Source organism: Oryzias latipes, chromosome 6 (assembly GCF_002234675.1).
Source record: "Oryzias latipes chromosome 6, ASM223467v1".
Taxonomy (NCBI): Eukaryota; Metazoa; Chordata; class Actinopteri; order Beloniformes; family Adrianichthyidae; genus Oryzias; species Oryzias latipes.
Window position 1 is genome coordinate 3,989,104 of NC_019864.2, and position 25,312 is coordinate 4,014,415.

The window sequence follows — 25,312 nt, forward strand, 5'->3', positions numbered from 1 at the left end:
TTACATGTTGTGCAAATGTGTCTTTTATGGTACTTACCACATGTAAGAACAAGGTAAGTACAAATAAAGTACCTTGACCTTTAGGTCTGCACTCGCTGCATGTTTCATGGTATTTACCATGAATTTACCACAGAAACTACCCCTTAAGTACACTGAAACTGTAACTGTAAAAGAAAGTCAGCCCTATTTCCACTCAACTACATGGTACTTTCATTACTAAATACCGGGTATGTTCACTTGAATATTACTTGGTACATACCCCTTAAGTACAATGAAACTGTAACTGTAAAAGAAAGTCAGCCCTATTTCCACTCTATTACATGGTACTTTCAGTAGTAAATGCTGGGTATGTTCACTTGAATATTACTTGGTACTTACCCCTTAAGTACAATGAAACTGTAACTGTAAAAGAAAGTCAGCCCTATTTCCACTCTATTACATGGTACTTTCAGTAGTAAATGCTGGGTATGTACAGGTATTACCTTCCCGTACAGTGTACATACACACTTGGTCTTCTGACCTCACCACATGAGACAATGCTAACCTGTTGGTAAGGGTAAAGTAACTACATTGTAAAAACATATTCTGGCCTGATTACTTCTTGTAACATGAGGCAAGTTTAAAGAGAAACAAGACAGCAGTGAAAACAACAATCTTTAATATGATACATGTCTGCAGCATACAAAGTGTCATCACAATGAAATAGGTTTTAAGTACAAAACAGTACAAAGGAGAATTCTAAAAAACACATTATTGGCCTGAGGGTCGTGCTTTTTGTCCATCAAAATTCTTTCAGCAGAGTTTGGTAACAGTGCAGGACTTCTTCAGGGTTTGTAACTGCAAGAAAATTCACAATATGAGCTCAAGTGAACATAAAAAGCAGAACGACTTTGATGAAGTACAAAATATATTTTACTTATTTAATTATTTCTGTAATGAGTTTGATAAATTTCTGTGAATTCTTTTTCGCTTTGACTGTAATGCTTGAAATTAATCAATTATCCTCATTTATGAACATGATAGATTATTCACAACTTTATATTTTATTTACATAAACAAGAACAACAAAAAAGAAATCAAAGAAAAAAAATCAAAATTGCCATAAAAAATCTAATTTGTTTAGACAAAGAATGACAAAAGCAATGTTTTAATTGGCAATTGCTGTGTGTATTTCTTCTTTATAAATATTATTCGCACCTACAATTTGCATTAGCATGAAAAACATTGCAGTGTAAAAGAAAAGGAAAAAAGAAATAAATAGGCAATTTCAAATTCAACACAGTTATTCACAAAAATATGTTTTAATTTTCAAACAGTTACATTCACTGTTGGGTGGTATTGTTGTCTCTATCATATTTGAAAATACATAAATAAATAAAAATAAAATAAAAACGGCGAAAGAAAAGAAAATGGGGAAAATGCAGTTAAACTCTTCATTAATGTAAATAATATGTCCACTTGGTGGATTTAACTTACTTTAGCTTACTATCCTGTGGCTTCACGGATTCGTCTGGAATGTCTTCTTCACCACAGCTGATCTAAAGCGGTAAAAAGACGGAAGTACGTCATCATTATTTTAAATAATCGCCTTTCTTTGATTTTCCCAGAAAGACGTGCGCTCAGTCAAACGAGCACAGAACAACAGACTTTATCATTTAGGCTACGTGTTTGTTTTACAGGTGCCTCTCTCCTGGTAAGTAACAACAATGTTTGTAGATTTTCATTACAAACTTTGAAAATGTATACATGAAATAACTGAAATTATTGCAGTAAGGTAGACATGCTCTTACGTCACGTTTCAAACACAGAGATAGTGGCTTGAAATCACGAGGTTAGCTTCTTTATAAAGTTTGATCAGTTTAAATATTTACATGTAATTTATCCAATATTTAAAAAAAACAAAAACACTGGTTTACCTGCCAGATGAAGACAAATTCAAACTGTTGCGCGCCTCGAGGCTCTCCGGATTAATCGAGTAATCTGCACGTTCACTTTGGGGGTAGTTGTGCTGCATTCAAGTGCGCTGGGAATTTGCATCTTTACTTAACCCGACCTAGTTAACAAAAACACACACTCGGGGTGTTTTTAGTATTAAAAGTAAATATTTAGCCTTGTTGTCTTACATATTTTCCTGACATTATATAATATATATTAAAACAAGTTCATTTTTAGAACAATATTTAAAAAAAGTTAAGTTTTGAAAAATTTATTATCATGTTTTTAAATGAGGATAATTGTTTAATTTCAAGCATTACAGTCAAAGCGATAAAAAAATCATAGAGATTTATCAAACTCATTACAGAAATAATTAAATAAGTAAAATATATTTTGTACTTCATCAAAGTCGTTCTGCTTTTTATGTTCACTTGAGCTCATATTGTGAATTTTCTTGCAGTTACAAACCCTGAAGAAGTCCTGAACCGTTACCAAACTCTGCTGAAGGAATTCTGATGGACAAAAAGCACGACCCTCAGGCCAATAATGTGTTTTTTAGAATTCTCCTTTGTACTGTTTTGTACTTAAAACCTATTTCATTGTGATGACACTTTGTATGCTGCAGACATGTATCATATTAAAGATTGTTGTTTTCACTGCTGTCTTGTTTCTCTTTAAACTTGCCTCATGTTACAAGAAGTAATCAGGCCAGAATATGTTTTTACAACGTAGTTACTTTACCCTTACCAACAGGTTAGCATTGTCTCATGTGGTGAGGTCAGAAGACCAAGTGTGTATGTACACTGTACGGGAAGGTAATACCTGTACATACCCAGCATGTTATTCATGCTGGGTATGTTATTCAATTAGCAAAGCTGTGACTTCCTGAAGTGAGTCGGGCTCTTGGTTGTTTGATGGAACAGGATGTGGGATTCAGGCTAGTCTGGAATCTGGATCCTTGGTTTCGGCACATCAATTCTCTTTGATATGTGATATTTGCAGATTCTTCAGCATCCTCAAACTGTCTTCTACCTTCTGCATCTTTATGCCTTAGTCACAACTGCCCTTATGGGTGGATACACAATCTGTGGGCGAAAAATTGGCAAACTTGTACAAGGTACACAGGTGTGCTTTTTTTTCTGCCAGTGACAGGTCGTAGCGAAGACTTAAACAACATGTAAGGGTGAAGTGGGTGAGATGCCGGCGTGTCGTACGGATTCTTTTATTTTTTGTGCCCCCTGATCCCTGCGTGCTGCACAAGGGGTCTGTTAGTGCTTGCACTTTACTAATGATAAGAGTGTGATGTAAGGACACCATACGACAGCATCATCTGTTCATCAAGTGTGTGTAACTTACGTTAACCTTACAAATACTTTATGATAATTTACCAAACGCACAACAATGGTACGTTCCATTTTCATGACGTCCTTAAGGTGGCTGCACTAGCCTCAAGACACACCTGTGTCCCTTTAAGATGCAGCTGCTCTTCTCTATGACCCTCCATGGACAACTCAAAAACCTGCAATCCCCCATATGGTTGCAAGTGATTAAGGCTTATGATATTTTAGCATTTATCAAAGTCATGTCTTCAGTTATTTTAACCCTAAACCCACATTAGTTCAGCCTTCTTCGAGCCCCCTCTATATAATTATACCATTCAACCCCATTTTTGCAGGAAATGCGTTTGTGTTTGTTTGGACTGCCTTCGTATTAAATATTTGTTAAAGATCTTACCTGCTCGAGGAATAAACTGTTAACCTGTCCTCGGCTTCAGACTCTGCTGTGGGATCCTTCCACTCAACCTAACACAAACAGTCAAAGCACATATTACTCTGCCAGTCTCCTGACTAAAGTACCCATAATGCCTTGACAATCCATCAAGCAGTGCAGCAAGTTTAACAAAGTCAAGCATTTTGTCACATTTATGAGTACCTTCTACCACAGAAAATGAATTAAAGGTCAGTAAACAACTAAAATTAATTCTTAAGTCGCACTGGATCATTAGATGGATTGTCTATTAATGAACAAAATGGACCACAAAATACAGTAAGGTTCACCTAATTAGTTCTGATTTAATTTTAGTTTGTTTGACTTACAAATTCATGGGTAAAATGCGCCAACAATGATAAAAATAACTGCTACATTTGCAGCATTGAAATGATCCCATGTGGTAAAGGGTGACTTTCATTTTGAAAGAAGTCATTTGAACATCTGTCAAGTTATAAATTATTTCCTTTTAAAAAAAATCAATTTATGTTTGTGTTTTATTAATGAAAATAAAAGTTATCGTATATATGTCACAGTAGTAACAATAACATAAATGCAAATGAGTGTTTTGTTTTTCTAAAGGGTGAAATAAGACTTTGTGGCTGGTTGTGGTCAGTGAGAAATCAAGGCGAACAGCTCTTTCAGTGGTTGGGTTGCAGAGTCCTGCCCTGAAGGCTTCCAGCATGTTTGATCCCACTTGTTTTACATGCTGCACCTTATTTATATATGTTGTATGTTGTAAAATGTTTTTGAGTGAAGTCAGTTTGATGACGAGCTAAGGTGGTCCAAAACTGCTGCATCACCTGAGCTGATGGAAGTTGAGGCTGCAGCCACTGTTGCCTGACTGCAGGAGGTATTTCAGGAGACACAAAGCCAGAGAGCTCTTAAAACTAAAAGGATTCATGTTTGGAGTTAATTCCTGTTCAAATTTACTGCTTGAGACTCCTGCGTGTGGGATGGACTGTGAACTGAAACATGACTCCCCATGAGAATCTTTTCTGGGCTTTGACTTTCAATGATAACATTTTAATGCCTCTACTAAATTTAGCCCCTGGTGCAGGGAGAGCAAGAGGGGCCACAGGAATAAAAGCACAGAGGTCAGTGCGGGGGGGCAGAATGACAACAAGGGAGGTGAGGAGCATGCAGCCTTTTTCCTGCTGCTGAGGTCTGCAGAGGACACAGGAAGTGACAGGGAAGCAGGAATTTGGCGCCTGGATGCTGGGAAGTGGAGAGCAGCCCCTGCAAGTCATTATTGATGGGGGGGGCAATATGCCAAACGTCTGCTGGCAAGCCAGCCAGCGAGAGAGGCAGCTTGAAGTCAGAGGGAACAGGGGGGCAGTTTCAGTGTGTTGTGATCACAGCGGTAGAACCTCTTCGTTCATACTGGGCATATGACGCGCTAAACATGCATTCTTGATGAGGGTGGTGGTGCTGGGCCTGGGGTGTCTGCGCCTCCGGGGGTGGGGCCCCGGGGCTGGGTGGGCCTGGCCCCCTTGCTGGGGGGGGCTGTTTGACCACCGGGGGACAGTCTATCATCTGTCCCCAACTTACCCCCTTCCTCATATAACCTCATAATAGGGTGAGGGGGTGGGGGGCTTAGCCTGCGATGAGCCTTGGGGGGGGGGGTTTACTAGGCAGTGACCCCCCTCCTGTGGTTGCCGTATGGAGTGGGCCCCCCCTCTTTCGGTTTTATTTGCACCTTAGACATGTAGGGCCCTTGGTAGGGGGGGTGCTTGGACATCACTGCCAGCAAGCAGCGGATGTCCTCCTAGCACCCTACCCGCCAATTTTAACCGCACCTTAGACATTTAGGGCCCCTTGGTGGGGAGGGTGAGGGGACGTCACTGTGAGTAATCAGGAGACGTCCCCTTAGTGCCCTACCCGCCAATTTTAACCGCACCCCCCTTAGTACACACACCCCTCCCCCCTCAATATATACATCCCAACATAAACACACACACATGCACACACACACTCTCTCAAACACACATACACGCACACACATTTTGCAAGGAAGGTGGGACCTAGGACCATCTGTCCCCTGCCTCTTCCCTGGTGGGGGGTACGGGCCCCTTTGCAACGGCGGCTGTGTCCCCGGGGTGCCGGCTTCCTGGGCCCGGCGGTGCTCTCTCCGCGCGGTGGGGGGGTTCACATTACATCTGAGCCGGGGGTGTTCGTGTCCCTGGGGGGTGGGTTCTGGTCCTTGCTCCTGAGTGCTGGGCCCCGCCAAATTTCCAACTGTGGCCGAGCCTGGTCGGGCCATATTTACAACACCCCTTGTGGGCCCTCTTTTTTCCCCGGGGTTCCCCCCTTCTGGGCGGGGGCGGCGGGCCCCTGCCTCGCTCCTCCCTGGACCAACCGTGGGCCGGGCGGATGGCTGCCTGGAGTGCGGAGTGGGTCTCCCTTGGGGGGTCCTGGCTCGTACCTGGGGTTGGGGCGGGGGGATGCCCGGAACTCCTGGGTGGTGGTGGGGTGCTCGTCTGGGGCTGTGGGCGTCCTTCTCCGGTGGCCCTGGCCTGGGTGGCGGGCTTGGTCGCCCGGGCGGCGGTTGTTCCCTGCCGGTTCCCGTGTGGCGTTGGGGGGGATTCCGGCTGCCGCTGCTGGTGCGGTGGGGGTCTTGGGGTGGGGATGGCTGGGCACTCTCCCTCCTTCTTTTCACGTTCCACCATCCATTTTAGAAGAACATAAACACTCACCTGAGCACAGGTGTTAGCTCAACAGACTGAATGACTGAAATATTTCACACTAGTTGGTTTTAAGGCATAAGTATGCGTGTGAACACTATCTGTTTTGTGTACATGTCGACAGGTGGACATTTTTGCAACTAACAGGTGTGTTTATAACATTTGAGTGTGTGTGTGGACAGGCTCCGCCCTTTTTTTTTTTTTTTTTTTTTTTTACATTTGAACCTTACCATAATGATTAACAACCAGTAAACTTGTTGCTTTATGCTGCTTCATGGTCTTATCCCCCTTCCCCTCCTATTATCACCCCCTACCCCCCCTCTCTCTAACGTCCCTCTCTCTTCTTCCCCTCTTTCCTTTTCCGTCCGGTCCAACACCAAAGATTTTCAGACATGTTTGAAATTAATAAAGTTTGGCCTCAATTACAAAAGGGGTTTATTCAGACATACCTTTGGTTTGTCTGAAGATGAATAACCCCTCTTGTTAAAGTAAAATATGTCCAACCCAAGAGGCCCTCAGCTCTCATCTGTCTGCCTAGCTGTTGGACAGGACAAGTTGAGAAAAAAAAAAAAAACTGCATTCTTGAATACACTTTTAGCCCATGGTGTTGACACTTGACAAGCAGGGGGGCACATGTCCACCATCCACAGTGGGAAGAGTCTTGGTGCAAAATGTCAAAGTGGAGCAAATCTTGCGAATCTTGGTCCAGGCTTTTTTTTCACCGCTCTATTCCGATATAGGAAAGACTTGGTGTCATAGAATTCCAGGCGGAAACAAACCGCAATTAACAATTTCTCCTCCATAATCAATTCTCAAATAGTAAGTTCAAACTACCAAATTCAAGTCCTTGATTGGTCAAAATTCAACCTGGTTTACTTTGTACATAGAAATTTGCGTAGCAGCGCGTCAAGGCGAGAGTTAAGAATGCGGAAGCCCAAAGTGCACGTTTACGTAGATGTTTCATTGGAAGTGGTCGCTTGAACGCGCATTGCAGAGGGCAGTGTGAACGCAGCTTATACTTCACATCCCATCAAGATAATGTAGATACAGAGAAGACAACAGGTCTTAGATGAAAACAGGCTTCACTTCCCTCTAGTCTCTGTCTGCAAAAGCCTATAAAGATCCTTTACTCCAGATTAGATCCGTTTACATGTATTCTTCTTTAACTTCACACAATTTAGGACTCAAGCAACAAAGCTAGGCGACAGAGAAGAAGAGAGACTTGCTTTTGCTGGATTGAGCCATCCTGTAAAATCAAAGGGAGTAAATGTCTGCCAGAAACAAACAGGAAGCAAACAAGTGCAGCAACAGGAAGCTGAGCCTGAGAGCAGCCAGTGGAGGAGTGAAGGGCTGCTCACCTGCTTCCTTCAGGTGACAGTCATTAAAGTCAGACATTGTCATGGAACCAATGGTTATCCAAAAAGTGAGTCTAAAGCCTAAAGGCAGATCTTTGTCTCCATAGCAACACTTATGACAGGATAAACCTGAGTACAAAGCTATTTCTCAGTTTATTCAAAAGTGAATGCAGATCACACAGAAATGTACTTTCTTATTAAACTGAACGAGATGGAAAAGGAAGAATTTCATGCTGCAGCCAGTAAACGCCTCCTGAAACACTCAGTCATCAGCTTACAGCCAGAAAGGAAGAAAAGAAAGCAGATAACTGGAGGCAAGCTGCAACTGGCCTGGTTCTTAATTGACTCACAGCGGATTAGAAGCTGCTGCTTCACCGGTGGCTCATTTAGGGTGGCTGCAACGCAGGAGGCCAGAGGCAGATTCACAAGCAATTCATGTAATCAAAAATAACTAATGTGAAAGCTGCTGTGATCGAGACAAACTAAACACTAAACCCTGAAGATCAAACAGCACAGGTATAAAACAGCATCATTCCAAATGGCTCATCCTGATCTCTGAACCATATTTTCAATGCACTCATTTATTTGTCTAAAATAAATAAACCCATTTTTGTTTAAAATCCTTGATAAAAGACCATCTGGGACATCAAGGTGATGTTTGCTGAGTTGATGTTGGTCCTCTCAGGGTGAATCATGGCTGGGCGATATAGAATCTTTTACATCACAATATAGTGTTTTTTATATCAGGCGATTACATATATTACAATACAAACCAAATAACTATATTTTGATCATTCTGTTCATAATCAGGAGGTTGTTTAGATTTTCAGCGGTCGGGCGGTCAACCTCTGATCGGAGGATTGCCCTCCCATATGTCCAAGTGTCCTTGGGCAAGTCACTGAACCCCACCCTGCCTCTGATGGAATGTGTGAATGTGTGTGTGAATGGGCGAATGTGTGTGTGAATGGGTGAATGTGTGTGTGTGAATGGGCGAATGTGTGTGTGAATGGGTGAATGTGTGTGTGAATGTGTGTGTGAATGGGCGAATGTGTGTGTGAATGGGTGAATGTGTGTGTGAATGGGTGAATGTGTGTGTGAATGGGTGAATGTGTGTGTGAATGGGTGAATGTGTGTGTGAATGGGTGAATGTGTGTGTGAATGGGTGAATGTGTGTGTGAATGGGTGAATGTGTGTGTGAATGGGTGAATGTGTGTGTGAATGGGTGAATGGGACTGACTGTAAAGCGCTTTGGACCTTCAGGGAAGGTAGAAAAGACCTTTACAAATATACAACATTTTTACCATATTTCCTATCAGACTTTAAACATAACAGATGCACTGAGGAAACATGGTGCAACAGGTTCATTTTTTTCCATATAACTAAGAAAAGGCATATATATATGAAAAACTAAACTGAAAATTAATGCAAAACCTTTCCGGTTTCTAAAGACAACATAAATTAAACAGAATGCTAAACTACTTGATCCGTTCCATTTAAAAACAAAATATTAATAGCAACACAGTTAACTAGAAAAACCTCCCATCAACCCCTCCCAACAATTACCTGCCTCTTGGTCTTTCAAGACATTGTAGTAATAACATGTTAAATGGCTGCTTTGTTCCTGAGATCAGACATTTTTTGCGGGAGGGGATGGATGGATTCTTGGAAAGGTCGATGGATGGATGGATGGATGAACAGAGGATGAATCAAAGAGTAGATAAATGAAGACTTGGATAGAGGGATTGGTGAATGGACGGATGGCCCAGCTGTTTTTCTGTAGTAGGTTCCAAGTATATTCTGTTTGTTCTGACCAGATGCTCCTGTCTGTCTCCTTTTTTGCCATGTCATGTTTAGGTTTTGTTTTGTTCAGCACATTTTCATTAAAGTGTTTTGTCCTGTATTGGTTTTTTGGTGTATTTGCTAAATTCTTTTTCTGTAATGGCTGCACAGTGGTGTAGTAGTTTGCAGTCTCACCTGGATGGCTCCTTTCTGTGTGGAGTTTGCATGTTCTCCTCCTGCATGCATTGATTTTCTCTGGGCACTACAGCTTAATTTCACAATTCCAAAACACTCTTCACAGATTATTTTGTGACTCTTAAATGCCCCTTAGATGTAATTGTGTGGGTGTGGTAAACTGGTGGCTTGTCTGGGGTGTAACTCGCCTTCATGCCACAGTATCTGGGATAGACTCCATCAACCCTTTGACCTGCCATTGGACTCAGCATCTATAGTAGCTGGATGGGTTCTGCCATTAAGTCACTGGGTCCTCAAACCACACCTGCTCCCTGACATCAACTACATATATGTAGCGGTTTTCATTATATCTTCACTCCTACTTCTTCTTCAGATTACACATCTGATATAAATGTTTGCTTTTGTCTGTGGTCATGTTTCAGTTTCTTCAAGTACCTTTTTGGTATCGTCTCTCTAACCCTCTTTGACATTGAGAACACAGGGGAGATGGGATTTAACATGTGACACAACTGACTGTCTGGAGGAAAATCCTCTTTGACAACACACTTTAAAGAATGACACTGCATTAATCCATGTTTTTTCTTTTTTACAATTAAATCGACTTATATGGTTAAACTCTCATGCAACAGAGGTGTGAGGAAAAACAACAGGACTGTGTTGGATAAAAAACCATGTGGTTTTTCATGGAGTAGAAGTCTCCGTGTAACTCTGTCGCATGTCACGCTGCATTTGCTGCTACAGAACTGTCAGAAATGTTGCACATCTTCTGACGCACTCTGACTTGTCTCGGTGTCTGCTTCCATAGATGATGTGTTAGCGAGGGATGCCGGGGAGTGTGTGATCTGTCTAGAGGAACTGCAGCAAGGGGACACCATAGCCAGACTGCCGTGCCTCTGCATCTACCACAAAAGGTGATTGACGCACAGCCACACACGCCCACATGTCTGAGTCATTGTCCACTGCGTCTGCCTCCACAGCTAAAGATCGATGTTACTCCTCGCCTTTGAAGTAGAGGTCGAGTATTTCATCTGGTGATAAAGATGCTCCTTGTTGTATTTTTAGATATATCATTGTTGGACAATTTGGGAGTAAATGAAGCAGGTGATAAGTGGGGGATGCCTGTGCTTCCATAAACTCCAGAAATATTGATCACATAGATATACAAGACAGTTGGGTATTGTTTTCTTAGAATATATTAAAAAGTTTACCCCTCAGCAGTCCGTGTGTGTAATGGATTTAAATCTATGCTTTTGCCTTTCTTCTTCCCAAGAAGAACTGAGATTTGTGAGAATGCAGCCACGTCTTTGAGACACACCAAGCGGTGCTGCACCCAGGGGTGCAGTGTGTGGCCACGCTCACTGGAATGAGGCCACCTGGAGTATCATGGACCACCACTGTGTCTGCTGTGGCTGGCCCTGCACTCTTTGACACCTTAGACCAAATATTAGACCTGAATTAACAGCTTTTAATATACAGATGAAAAACATACACAGAGCGTGGTAAGCTAACTCCTATTGTCAATCAACTCCTCTAACTGTATAGGTTATGGAGTTATTCTGATGAGGACAACTTTTGGAAAAAACCTTAACTAACTGACAACTTCAATACAATGTCATGATTTTTCTGCTAAAATGTACTTTCACATTATTTTGATTAAAAAAATACAAAAGTTAAGTCCAGCAGTTTGGTGTTGACACATTACAGTGCAGATTGAATTCAACAGTCAGCATTTCCACCAATGACACAACATCATCTGAATTTTGTGTTTCAATTAAAAGTTGTATTTCCTGAAAACAAATCCACATAGAATCAATATTTTACCACAATGCCATTTAAAAGTCTTTGTGGCTATAACTTGAGTTTCCAGAAAAAGTAGCTTGAAATCGCCTACCTGTTCAGGCAGCAGGGAGCTGCAAGTGTACGGAAAACAAGCGAGACAGACACCCACCAGAAGTCAACTCCTGTGACCCAGAGGCTGCACTGAAAATCTGATCCAACTTTGATAGTCCTGTTCTTGTAAGCTGTTTGTTTGTTGATCATCTACACAAAAAAGGAACGTCTTCCTGAATCAACCACAGAACCTAGTGATAGCAAAATTCCGGCAGAGTGAAAGTCTTCATCAACTACCATCACAGTTTTGAAATCAAACTGGCTCTTTTTGAGTCAATCAAAGGTTATCCATGACACACACACGCCCCCAACTGGACAAAGGGGTGATCTGCAGTTGTTTTCATCACGGTAACTGACACAGTTGCTATAAATCTCAGCCTTATGATTTATTAGCCACATTCAAATCTGTCACTATGATGGACGGCGTACAGAATTCTGTAATTGTGAAAAGAAAAAGCAGTCGGTGAGGTAAACTGTGACATTCCTGTCCTTTAAAGTGGCCCAAACGTTCCTCTGGGAGGTTCGTCTGTGACTGAAGGAACGGGGGCACGAGCTGAAGCTGTTGGTTCCATAGTCCCCCCATTGCAGAGCAGAAGGGTTTGTTAGCTCCACACTAACACGATCAGCGAGTTCCACTTCTGTAAAACACTGGGAGACTTCTACATTTTAAAATTGAAACCACTACAAAAACCGAACCTTCCAAAAGTACAAAGACCCTTGTCTTGTCTTTGCGTGGAGGAACACCTAAGGTCGTCAGAATCCGCAAGGATGAAGAAGATTCATGCATGTGTCTGTCTGCTTCCACAGCTGTATAGACTCCTGGTTTGAGATCAATCGCTCCTGCCCAGAACACCCGTCTGACTGACCGATCAGTGATCTGTTCAAGGTGAGAAATGCAGAAAGAATCCAGTCTGAAGGTTAATGATGGTGGTGTGTGTGAGCTCTGAGGTAGAACTGCTGGTCTGACACGGACACAGTGTGTCTGAATGAAAGTCAATCTGAAACCAAAGGCTGGTTTTTATCCTGCGTGTCAAAACCCTCAAAGGTTTGTCTGACTGACCTGAGGTTAAATGTAGTTCTGAGCTAACATTCACCACAAAGAACATTTAGAGGCCTGAAAATGTAAAACAGCATTTCTGTTTTATCCAAAATCTCACGTTAATCGGTTTCAGAAATGTATCACAGTTTATTGATACATAATGTTTGTGACGATTGATTGACTTAATCGATTAACCCATTTCTATTCCCAAGTTCCAACCAGGTCAATCTGTCTGATGCAAGTTGTTCATTGAATCAACCTTTACCATTGCAAATTGTTCCAAAATAAACAAATTGATTATACTGATATTGCAAAATACCATTTGGATTGAGACATGGTGTGTTAATTTTATTATAAGGTAAAAATGATCAAGGTCATCACAGTGGACAACATACATGTGATGTCATTAAAACTGATCAGTCCATCATTCCAGTCCAATGTGTGGACAGACTTTGAATAAAGTCATGTGACCATCCAGTGTCTACAATGTTCTAAGAATGTTCCCTTTGGATTCTTTGGATGTGGAAAAACAACAACAACTTTAGGAAACTAACATGTGAATGGATTTGACATTCATTCTAGTTTACTTGTTTGTTTGGACACAGATTTCATTTATACTTGATGATCTGGAAGAAATCCAAGAATCTGGAAAACTTCACTGTTCAGTAACAGGAATTTCTGTCTGAGTCACCATTAGGTCAGAGAATCTGATCGATCAAGATGAACCAAAATTGACTCTGAATCGTATCCGCAACCACAAATTATGATATGAATCAAATCATTGTTAAAATTAATCTTTACACCCCAATATATGTATAAAAGGTATGAAAATGTTTTGTTTAACATAAGTCACTCCAGATTTGAGGCTTTAAGGAAAAAACCCTTCAGTCGTCATTCTCTTTTGGAGAATCTATCTGCCATATGTGGTTTCTGTCCATTCACTCCTTTTCCTTCTTCTGTCTTCAGGACGTGCTGTGATCCTTCCATGGATTTCTGGACAATGCAACTGAACTGGATGAAACAATCAGAGCGATCATCACATTTTTGTCCTGATTGAATCCATCTCTGCAGATAATCGCTCCTGAACAGAACCAAAAAAAAAAAAAAAAGAGTGAAGCCATCAGAACATCAAAGAGGCTCTGCTGAGATCTTCATCCTCCATCTGCTGGTGATGACTTCTACCTCCTGGCCTCTCACTACCTTAACGGTGACCAGCTGGCCCCCCCTGGCTCGCTCAGGTCCCAGCAGGCCTCCTGTTTTGACTGTGGATGCAGGCCTGTCTCTCACCTGTGTCCAGCCCTTCCATGGCCTTAACTGGGGAGAGGATTGGACAGAAGAGGAGGGTTTAAGGGAGAAGAGGAACCCAGCAAATGGATGAGAGACGCTAGTTTGTGATTGTGACCCAGCAGGAAATGGGTCTCTCATGACCCACCTGCTCCACGCGTGCTCTGTCATCGATCCTGCCTCAGTTCTGCCCCTTCACCAATTTGACCACAATGCTCTCAAACATGCCCACAAGGCTTTGTAGATGTGACGTGTGCAAACCTGAGCAGCAAGACAGAGACACAGACTGAGCACGCTCAGTCCCGGTAGAGGAGGCAGGGAGAGAGAGCCCTGTAGTTTACGCTCTCACTGTGTAGTGTGTGAGTGTGCACGTGTGTGTGTGCATCACAAAAAAGCTTGTGCTAAAACTTTAGAAGAATGTGTGTGTTTTTGCTGGGGTGTGGTCATTGTAAAAGACAGGAACTGTGTGTGAGTGTGTGCGTTGAAATGTTTACACTCTAGATGTCCATTATCCCTGTGAGTGTGTGTTTGTGTGTGCATGTGGGTGGGTGGGTGGGTGTGCGTGTGTGTATGTCTGTGTTGTGTTTGTCTGGCAGTCCTCCCTTTACTTTGCTGATGTTTACAGAGAAGCAACATGTCATTTTGTAAATTTCATGTTTGATCTCTTCGTTCTCTCTCAGATCTGCCGTTTTTTTAAAAACATAATCTTGATTGTTCATTTCTTGGGGAGAGCCTCATTGCTGAGAGCGAGTGTGGGTGTTTCTCTGTTCACATGACTGTTTGCATGGAGGGATTATGAAATGGGCCTCTGGACCCCAAACGTCTACAAACCAACCACAAAGACTCAGAGTAGCTTTAGAGAAACTGAAGTTTGAGTCCAAACAAGGACCACAAGAGACGGAGACAAATACTGTCATTCCACGACACTCATGAACACCAAACTACGAGCTGCAGCTGCAACCGACTGAAAATGAAACCAGAGAGACTCAAAACAGGAAAAGACTGTGTATCTAAAAGCCCACTAGAAATAATTCATACAAAATCCAAGACATGTAAATAAATAACATATAGCTACAACATGATCTGCAGAGTTAAAAACGCTGCAGACACATTTAATTCAGTCTGAACCACTTCTGAGCAGGAGTGTAACTAGTTGTTTTAACAACAATCCAATTCGTATCTTTTGTGATTGACGATACGATTCATCGTTGATTTTGGTTTATTTTGAACGATCAGATTTGAGCTGATCTGATCTAAAATGGATCCAGAACATCTTCATCCAAAACTTCAACCAGTGAGACTCAGACAGAAATTCCTGCTACTGAACAGTGAAGTTTTCCAGATTCTTGGATTTCTTCCAGATCATCAAGTATAAATGAAATCTGTGTCCAAACAAACAAGTAAACTAGAATGAATGTCAAATCCATTCACATGTTAGTTTCCTAAAGTTCGCCACTGTTGTTTTTCCACATCCAAAGAATCCAAAGGGAACATTCTTAGAACATTCTAGACACTGGATGGTCACATGACTATATTCAAAGTCTTTCCACACATTGGACTGGAATGATGGATAATCAGTTTTTGTTGACATCACATGTATGTTGTCCACTGTGATGAACTTGGTTATTTTACCCTTATAGTAAAATAAACCTACTATGTCTCAATTCAAATGGTAATTGCCACTATCGGCATAATAGATTTACTTCCATTTGAAAGGATTTTATAAATGTATGGGTCAAATCAAATAACAAATTGCCTCAGACAGATTGATCTGGTTGGGTTATAGAAATAGAAATCGATTCAATTCAATTGACTAATCGTTACACCCATATTTCTAAATAATATAAACAAACAGCAAACATTAAGGAACATAACTCCGAAAAACTTGAATGCTTCCAAATTTTAAAAAAAGGTAAAATCACCCAAAATGGCAACAAAAATCTTTAACATGTTAAAGTATAGAATAATTTCAAAAAAACTATAGAAATTTAGAACAGCTAAACAACTGGCTTAAAAAGCGATCAGAGATCAAACATGGAGCTAAAAGCTGACTGAAAACTAATTCACATAAACATACTTGAAACAAAAAGAAGACAGAGTCACAAAATAGAAACTTTGCCTTAAAAAACCCTTTACAGCAATGTCAGCCTTCACAAATGATTCAGTTACTGAAACAGGGACATAGAGGGTGATGAGAAACAGACATGAAGATGTATCAAAAGCAATGAACTTCCTTAACCCTTGTGCTATCTTAGATGACCCCACCCTTCCATTGACGTGTTCTCCCTACCATGATAAAGGTGGATAAAGGTGGAAAGATTTCATGTAATCCATGGACACCAGTGAAGATCACAAATAATTGAAGAAAAAAGGTTCAGAGTACAGTCTAGTGGGTCTAGATGACCCAACTCCCAACGTTAAAGTGCCTAGGATAGCACAAGGGTTAAACATGGGGTTTGTAGTCTTTTTGCTCCTCTTTGGATCTGGCACAAGGAAGCTGTAAGCTGTGCCAGAGGCCGATTTGTTTATAATCCATCCATGGCTGTCTGCATTTCAGGAGGCGCCTCCTGGTCTGTGCTGCTGTCGCGGCCCCCCATGTTGTGTTTCTTTCTGCCTGTGTGCGACTGGGAGCCACTCAGAACCCCAAAAGAACTGCAGTTCCGCTGAACGGAGCTTATTTATTCTTCTGCTCAGATTTAACAATATTTGTTTAATATTCAATCATGTGAGGTGTTGCTCACTCCTCAGAATGCCAAGAGATGACGTGTGAAGACTCAACATACAAACTGCATTTACAAAGCTACTGTAAACAAATGGTGGAATAAAATGTGCTAGATGACAGATGAGTTTCAGAGCTCCTCCTCTGTGAGTCGGTCTAAACACTTTCCTCTGCTGGTGTCTTTGATATCAGTCAATACATCATTTCAGCCAGGACAAAGTTTTATCACTGCTTTCCATCCCATGTCTTTGAATTAGTACAAAGCTTTTTTAAAACAGAAGATTTTCCATCCATCTATTTTCTTCCAGGGCCACAGGGTTGCCAGAGCTTAACCTGGCTACTACTGGGCGAAGGCAGGGTACGCCCTGGACAGATGGCCAGTGTGTTGCAGGGCCACACAATCACACACCCATGCAGACTCTCAGTCATAGGGACACTTTTAGTGAGGTGAAAGTGTGTTAGGACCATCAGTTCAGCCTGCTTTCTTTGAACTCTTATAAATTAGAATGCAAACTAACTACTTATGAAATTTTGTTACAATGGGCTACTTTGCATTTCTTCATATAGAGCAGATTAAATATGATTTTTTTTTTTTAATAAAAATTAAGTGAATTTTTAATTTGAAAACCAGAAGAAAAAGTCTGTCTGGAAAAAAATAACTATGTGAAAACTGAGCTAATATGAAATGTTACATATTAGTCACTGAATGCTCCCTGTCAACTTCTAAATTTAAAGAATTTGGACAAGTTGTTGCCACATGTTTACAATGCAGCTTCTAAAATAATTTAGCCAATCACATTCAAGAACTGCTGTTCTTAGAAAGTCCTGGGGCCTGCATATTATTGATATAATGACAATAGCCTGCAGGCTGGCGGAAATGTGAACACAGGCCGGACTTTGGACATGCCAGATTTGGAGTAATAAATTAACCTATGAAGAATGTTTATGGACTGTGGGAATAAACCGGAGTGGCCAGGGAAAACCCACACAAGCAAGGGGAGAACATGCAAACATGCTCACAGGTCACATGACTGAAAATGATCAACCAAGTAAAGGACTGATTTACTGATTCCTATTAAAAAGAGCAAAAATTGCATACATGTAAATAAAGTACCCATACCTTTAATTAGGATGTGTGGGTAATCTACCAAGACTGATTCCACAGTCATCAGGCACGCTCAACCAGCTGTTGATGATAGTCTGGTGTAAGCACGAGACAGAAGCTGGTTTCTGGACACTCAGCCTGGATACCAAGGCCTAAGCAGCATATAGCAAGAAGAAGCAAGAGAGATGCATGCTGGGCAAGAGGAGTGGATTGAGCCACACAGAACAATGCAGGTGAAAAGCTGACATTGGAAAACAGGGGGGAACAGACAAAAACAATGTTTGCTTCTGGAATTCCAAAGTCTCTTTTTGTGTTGACGCCAACAATGACTGCAGACATTTAAGTTTAAAGTTGTGCCGCTTATCCCCTGCCTTCCAGAAATAGAAAACACAGACATAGAAACAGCAACTTCATCTTCGATAAATCACAACGCTACAAGAAATTCAGATCAATAAATGTCAAAGTGTGTCCACCTCTATTTCCAATAAATGGTGCATTTTTCTCATAAGGTTTTGTTTTATCTGAGCTTTTTTCTTTACTTGTCCTGAGATGCTGAGAGGTACATCAGATTTGTCAGCCCATCCATTGTGATGCTTGATCCGTGAAACCAAAAAGATATTTAATTTCATTCTTAGCCATAAAGGAAACATCCAACAGGTTTTTGTAGAGGTGAGACATTCAGAAGATGAATTCCAAACACAGGAGTCTCAATAAACAGCCTCAGATGAACTAGAATTCATCTGGCAATTTTAATAGATCTGGATTTTGTGAGGATTTTTGAACTGCGTCTGCTGGAATTCTGTTGTGCATAAAGTATGGTTTCTTTCCTTCCTCAGGGGAAGCAGTCGGAATCCAACTTTTCTTCCAGAATCAAACCTTTCTGCATACATGGATCAATTCCAAACATCACATGAAATTAACACTTTACATTTGATTTTAAATCTCCTCAGATCTTAAAAAAAAACTTTAAAAATATTCCCAGAAATAAGCAAGAAAGTTCGGTGTGCACAGTATTCTGCAACCTGTAAAGCAGATGGGCACCCAGGTCATTAGGGTCTCTATTTATCTCAATAAACCAGTTCCTTCCATATTTGAAGGTCTGATCTGCTTCAATTAATAATATTCTCTCTGATGGAAGCATCTGACTGAGAGGTAAACATAAAAAAATTGAGACTCAACACAACTGTGTGCTAATTGTGCATTTCTGCATCCTTGAGCTGGTTTTCGTGACCTCAGGATACGAGAATGTTTAGGCGCACTAAAACGTCCTTTTTTTGAGTAGCCGCATTAAAAGGAAAGTTGTTCAAACAGTCTTTAAGGAATGCAAATGTGGTGAGATGAGGCATTTCTTCAGCAAATAAGTCAGACTCTGATACGTGACACAGTGAGGCTATAAAGCACCCCCATCCCCATTCAGGTTTGGTAGAAAGTGCTGCATCAGAGAAGTTTTAGTTCATTCATTAAGCATCATATCCTGCTAAACTGTTTGTTCCTGCAGCCATTATTTGAACGGCTCTGAGACAACTTCTCTAAAGTATCACTTGCTCAGTTTGAGCCCAAATCAAAGATGTGCTTTTCCATTTATCAGCTTCTGAAAGTTGTCAAGAGTAGCAGATGAAGGTTGGGGAACATTTGAAAACTGCAGCAGGCTTATTTCCTTTCCCTCTAAATGGAGGGTCAATGTTGACTCTAGCTGTAGTTTCATGTTTTTACGGCTACTCTTCCTATTTTTTAAAATTACTTTTATTATAATTACTGTCCTTATTTATCACTATAAAAATACAAGGTAACCTTAATTTTGTGACATTAATATTTTGTACTTTGATGGTGAAAACAAAAATCTTTATGAGGACAAATTTGTGAATAAAAATATCTACAGTTATTAACTGATGGAAGCCACGAAAAAATGAGTAGTTTATTTGTTTTGATATGTCCAGTTCTATATGAAACTCAATGCCATACCTGACTTGAAACTGCTTTAAGACATTACTTCTTAATCAAACAATTAAACCAAACCGTCTGAAATAGTCGATTTTTATGGCTTAGTTCGATTAACTCTGCATTCTGCATCCATTGCTCTGGTCTGGATTTTATTGGAGCGTCCTGATTGGCTCGTGGCGCGTCTTAGCGCCAACACTGAAAACTAAGCGGAAGTGCCGATTTGTTGATACATACAGAACTCTTTAGCTGTAAATACATATATTTTAGTTAATTCAAATTGTGGTCTCCCTCCTGCTGTCATGGACGCGCAGTCCTACCACCCCGTGTCACCCGGAGTTGGCACAGAGGAGAATTTTTTGTCTCTCGACGACATTTTGCTGTCTCACCAGAGACACCCGGTCCGGACAGAGTGCGCCTTCCCCCGGCTCGGCTTCCTGGACCGCTCGAGCGACTCGGAGGACTTACCGGAGGTCAGAACCGTCATGGCGGCAGTTTCACCTAATCGGAGAAACAATTGTTCGGTGTTAGAAGGAATACAACAGTGCACTGAAATATCGTTATTTTAGTGTAAAACCGAAAACACGTCAAATTACAAAATGTTCACAAAAACTTTATCTTAGATTTGAAGCAAATGCTTGGAAAGTTAATGACAAGCAGCAACAACACATAAAGTCGAGCTTTGTGATGGAAATTCAAGACCAGAAATGTTTGTAAAGAGAAGAAGGATGTTGAACTTTAAACATCTTTAAAGACCCTCCAATAAAAGATGAGTTTTTGGTGTTTTAAACATGTTCCTGTGGCATTTATTTAATGATGGAGATGAAGAAAACTAAAGATTAATATAACATTTCTAAGTATTTTTTTATTCAAATTGTTGTAAATCAACAATCAGACTCAGAAGAATCATGTCTCCCAGGAGATTTGTATCTCCAGACAGAGGACGGGCTTTGGGACAGATGGAGGCGGCTTTTGAATGAACATTCCTGAGAAAAGGTGCAAAAAAATCATTTGAATGAGTGCTACCAGTCGACTTCAGACAAAATAAAGGCTGATGGGTATTCCAGTTTAAATTCATCTATGGCTAAATGTTGATGGCACGCATTAACCTAATCCTAACCCTTCTTCCGGGTCAGTTCAGCCAAGTATGAAGCACTGGCTGCACTGATTAAAAAAAAACTACAAGCGAACATGCACTTAGTAATAATCATAACAAGATTAAAAAGCCTGTTTAGAAAATCATCTCGCTCTCTGTCGAGGTTTCTTTAACAAGAAGTCCTCCAAGTTCTTCTTGTTTGCTGTGACGTCATCATTAGTCGCAGGCCACAGTGGCCTAATGATGACATCACACCATACAATGGTTTAGTAATCCGTGCGCACAGTTTATCAGATTTTTAATTTCTTTGTAACCACTGTCCCCTGGAGGGCTCAGTCTGAATCAGAAGCAGGGGAGTCTAGAAATGTGCTTATTTGTATCTTAGAAACTATGCTGTATGGGCTACAAGTTCCCTGCTCCGCTCCATTCTGATGCATGCACTTACGGACAAATAGATCCATGAACGTCTTTGATTTCCTGGTCTGAGCTGGAATCTGGATCTGAACTGTACGACTGGATAGCTCCAACATTGCTCATCATTTTTGTTGAACCTGTAATGTTAATTTGGGGGTGTGAGGGGCTGTAAGCTAGCGGGAGAGAGTAGGGACGATGGAAAATGGGAGTTGGTTCACTCTGCACCAACAGTCCTGCCCACAACTCAAACATCTGATGAACTACTGCCACTCTGCAGAAACCATGTCCTAGAAAACCACACAAGTATTTTGATTTTTTTCTAAAAATGCCATAATCATAATTAAAAAAAAACCTACTGGAAATGCTTTTACAATAAATCAAAATATTATCAGAGTGGGACATTAAGATAGCAGCGGCTAAAATATCTAAATATTTTAGTAAATGTAATGGCTGTAAATTCAACAAATGACCATTTTCACAGCTGCAATCATTTCAAACTGCAATCATTGGGATGTTTGCTTGAAAACATTTCATTTACACTAACAATTAGTCTCTGGACCATCATTTGCATCGACAATTTAGAAAAACCTAGAAAAATATTATTCACATAATAATTTTGTTTCATATTTCCTTTCTTCTGAGTCAGCATCTTTTCGATATGTTCCTGCTTTTTGTACATAATCCAAAAATCAACTACATCTTAAATTGCTATGCTGTAAAGGAGATTTTTTATTTAAAAAGCAAATCTATGTAACTAAAAGTAACTGAATTGAACCCAGATTCACTGTGAAATTCCAGTGGTAGAATAAGCAGGATTTGGAAAAAAGGCACCAGTATGGTTGTTTTAATGTCATGAGAGGATATTCAGCTATGGGGGGACAGACGGTTCACAGACTATTTATATCATTTTCTATGTCTTTCTTTGTCTCAGGGAACCAAAATGGAGCTTCCTCTGTGGCTGTCCAAAGGTCTGTATGAGAGGAAGAGGAGGGTGCTTTCTGTTGAACTTCCAAAGGTGTACAAAGAGGGCTGGAGGACGGTGTTCACCGCTGACCCCAACGTGGTAAACCTGCATAAGATGGGACCCTACTATTATGGTCTGGGATCACAAATGCTGCACTTTGACAGTCCAGAGAACCCGGACATCGCTCAGACACTGCTGCAGGTATGAAACTCAGAGCCAGCAGGAGATGATACACAAACACACACGCGGACTCATTTAACCCTTGTGCTATCTTAGATGACCCCCCCCTTACATTGATGTGTTCTCCCTACCATGACAAAGGTGGATGAAGGTGGAAAGATTTCATGTAATCCATGGACACCAGTGAAGATCACAAATCATTGAAGAAAAAAGGTTCAGAGCACTGTCTAGTGGGTCTAGATGACCCAACTCCCAATGTTAAAGTACCTAGGATAGAACAAGGGTTACACAAACTCAAAGGAATTGAAGTCTATTGGTTAAGGAGTGTTCTTGGGAACATTTGAGTATCCATCAGAAACGTATGTGTGAGTTCAGGCTCCGATGTTGGAGACATCGTCTGTCTCTCAGTCTTCACTCTGAGTCATCCCAAACTAAGGATGTCCAGAGTTCCAATCATGTGATCAGAAATGGGGCCCAATCACGTGATTTCAGATTCAATCAAGATTCGATGTTGTATCCCGATCAGGGATAACTTGAAATGACAGGTCTCCTTGAGTCCTCTGGACTTTAAGGTTTTGAACTGAAGACCAAGAGATCGGTCAAAGGCTTGATATCTGCATGTTTTCTAAATCAAATGACTCTGAATTTTATTGCGGCTAAAAAAAAAACCCTGATCTGGATATCTTAATCCCAAAAGGTTTCTTTTGGGTCCTGCTCATGAGTTGGTGCAGACCTCTGCAAAGTCCTTTCAGCCAATGCCAGCAGAGGGCGCAGTTGGACCAGAAACTGGACTGTGGGTTGAGTTCTTAGCTGTTACTGAACAGATTCACCTCAGTCTGCCAGAAAACAAACACAGACCTTCTCCTCAGGGGCACTGATGTTTATGGTTTGATTGAAAACCTCTGTGCAGAGGAATCCACTCAAGTTTCCAGGTGCAGGGTGAGAGTCTCCAACCATCCAGCGCTGACGTTTCCTCTTAAGAGTTGCATGTTAGACGTGGCTCCCAGCATCTTCTGTAGCCTTCATACTGCGTGTTCATCAGCTGCTTCTGCTGTCCTCCGTCTAGACCTTTATCGGCAGATTCAGGCGGGTCATGGATTCCTCCCAGAACGCCTACAATGAGGACACGTCTACTCTAGTGGAGCGTCTGGACTGTCTGGAGAAAGCCCTGTTCCGGTCGGGCCAGAGCGGTCTGAATGGCTTCCAGAGCTGGGAGAAGGGTCGCGCCTCTCAGCTGACCGCCTCCAGCCTGGTCATCAACTACCGCAAGAGGAAGATGGCAGACGTTCAGGCCTGAGCTCTGCTGACTTGTGCTGGACGCTGGACTCATGAGCACCAAGGGGTCTGCCAGGGATGAGATGAGGGTTCTGCTACGCCAATGTCTTTCTGGAGCTCATCCATGTGTGAAACTACAAACCATTACAGACGAGTTACCTTTGAATTCTGTTTTCATTTAAAGAATTGAAATGGAAAATGATTTAGCATCATTTTTTAGTACATGTTGACAAACTTATTTAAAAAAAGACACAATACCTAAATGCTTCTATTCCTTCACCTGTGTTCATTAAAAGGCAAAAAGGAGATTCTTTTGAGCTTTTCCCAATTTAAAAAGAAATAAAAAAAAATGTGAGCTTTGGAGATTAAATTTTATTTAAGGTATAAAATTAGGTTTTCTTTCTCTTTGTTTTGTGGATCTAACGGAGACGGCAGCTGTCAAACCAACAGCCCCCCATCGAAAATATGAAAATCTGTTTTATTTGAGTTTTTAACCAATTAGCTGAGAATAAACCATTAAGCCAATATCCTAAAAATACATACTAGGATTCTAAGAAAGTGTGTTATCTTACAAGTCAAGGTCAGAAAGAAATCTGCTTCTATTGCCCTGCAGTCTGTGGAGCTTAAGGACCTGAAATTAAATGTCTGTAAAGAACTACGGTACATTTTCAGACATTTGTGAATCTAAAGCAGCTCAGCTGAATCCAGCAGGAGGAGGTCACTTCTATTCACCAACTGTTGTGAGGAATGAGAATGACCTCCTGCCAGCCTCCAAATGCTGCTGAATAACAGCCCCTGGAGGCTTTTTTCCCCTCAGAAAGCAGCTTTAGGGGCTGTTTTGACCCTCAGACACCTCAAGCTTCAAACGTTTCCCACTCGACATATTTACATGATTTAATCTTTTGAGAGGTGATGAAACAGATTCATGTTGATCATGACAAATGGTTCATTTTGTGGATGAGGAGCTCCACAAACAAAACGTCGTCCTCCTGAGTTCATCTGTTTTTATTAAACGACTTAAATAATAAAGAGGTTCTGTTCTTTAAAGATTATTTCAAAATGAAAGTGCTTGAAAGGATGAGTCTGACTTTTTTCTGTATTGTTCAATGTTTTAATAAAACTACATTTAGTGATGATGTTGGGCTGTCTGCCGTTTGTTGGTGTAGTTGGGACGTTTTAACCGCTGTCCCCCACCCCCCAGAAGGACAGGAGGAAGTCTTTATTTTGGCCTCTCCAAACCATCTGGAGCTTTGTAATTACGTGACATATTTTATTGCTCGTCCTTTGCTGATAGCTTGATGCATTTTTATTTTTTGTAGTCTTTGATGCTAAATCATATTTGTTGTATTCCTTTTCAAGCGAAATGCTGAAGCATGGTTTGCTCTTCTCCTTGGGTTTCTGCAGCATTTCGTGTGCATGGAGATGAGCTCTACAGCCTTTTGGGTGAGTTTCATTATGATGGGGAGCATGTTAGGAGGAGACTGTGCAGCTCCCTGTACTTGGGCACTTGTAAGTGGTTTGGCATCAGGTCAAGTTTTCTTCTTAGGGGGGGGGGGGGGGGGGGTCAAAGGGAAGGCATTCATCATCAACCTTTAAAGTGGGTGAGAAAACTACTTCTGAAATCTGGTTGGAAACGCTGATTTGTTTGTACAGGATCCTTAAAGTCGCACTCAGATCATCTTTTGATCCGTTT

The 25,312-nt window shown here is 41.2% G+C and overlaps 2 protein-coding genes across 2 annotated transcripts in view; both read left to right on the forward strand.

Moving 5' to 3' along the window:
• Positions 1–13,764, forward strand: part of znrf1 (zinc and ring finger 1) — a 51,771-nt gene extending 38,007 nt beyond the window's left edge. Inside the window, exons 3-5 of the mRNA XM_023955491.1 lie at positions 10,521–10,626; positions 12,413–12,491; positions 13,611–13,764. Coding sequence (XP_023811259.1) covers positions 10,521–10,626; positions 12,413–12,470 — 164 coding nt within the window. The 3' untranslated portion in view covers positions 12,471–12,491; positions 13,611–13,764. The remainder of the gene's footprint in view (positions 1–10,520; positions 10,627–12,412; positions 12,492–13,610) is intronic.
• A 6,094-nt stretch (positions 13,765–19,858) lies between these two features.
• On the forward strand, positions 19,859–24,755 carry gins3 (GINS complex subunit 3). Its single transcript, XM_004086216.4, has 3 exons — positions 19,859–20,163; positions 22,132–22,365; positions 23,411–24,755. Exons 1-3 carry the CDS (start codon positions 19,993–19,995, stop codon positions 23,639–23,641), a joined length of 636 nt encoding a protein of 211 aa, XP_004086264.1. The 5' UTR covers positions 19,859–19,992; the 3' UTR covers positions 23,642–24,755.
• The last annotated feature ends 557 nt before the right edge of the window (positions 24,756–25,312 follow it).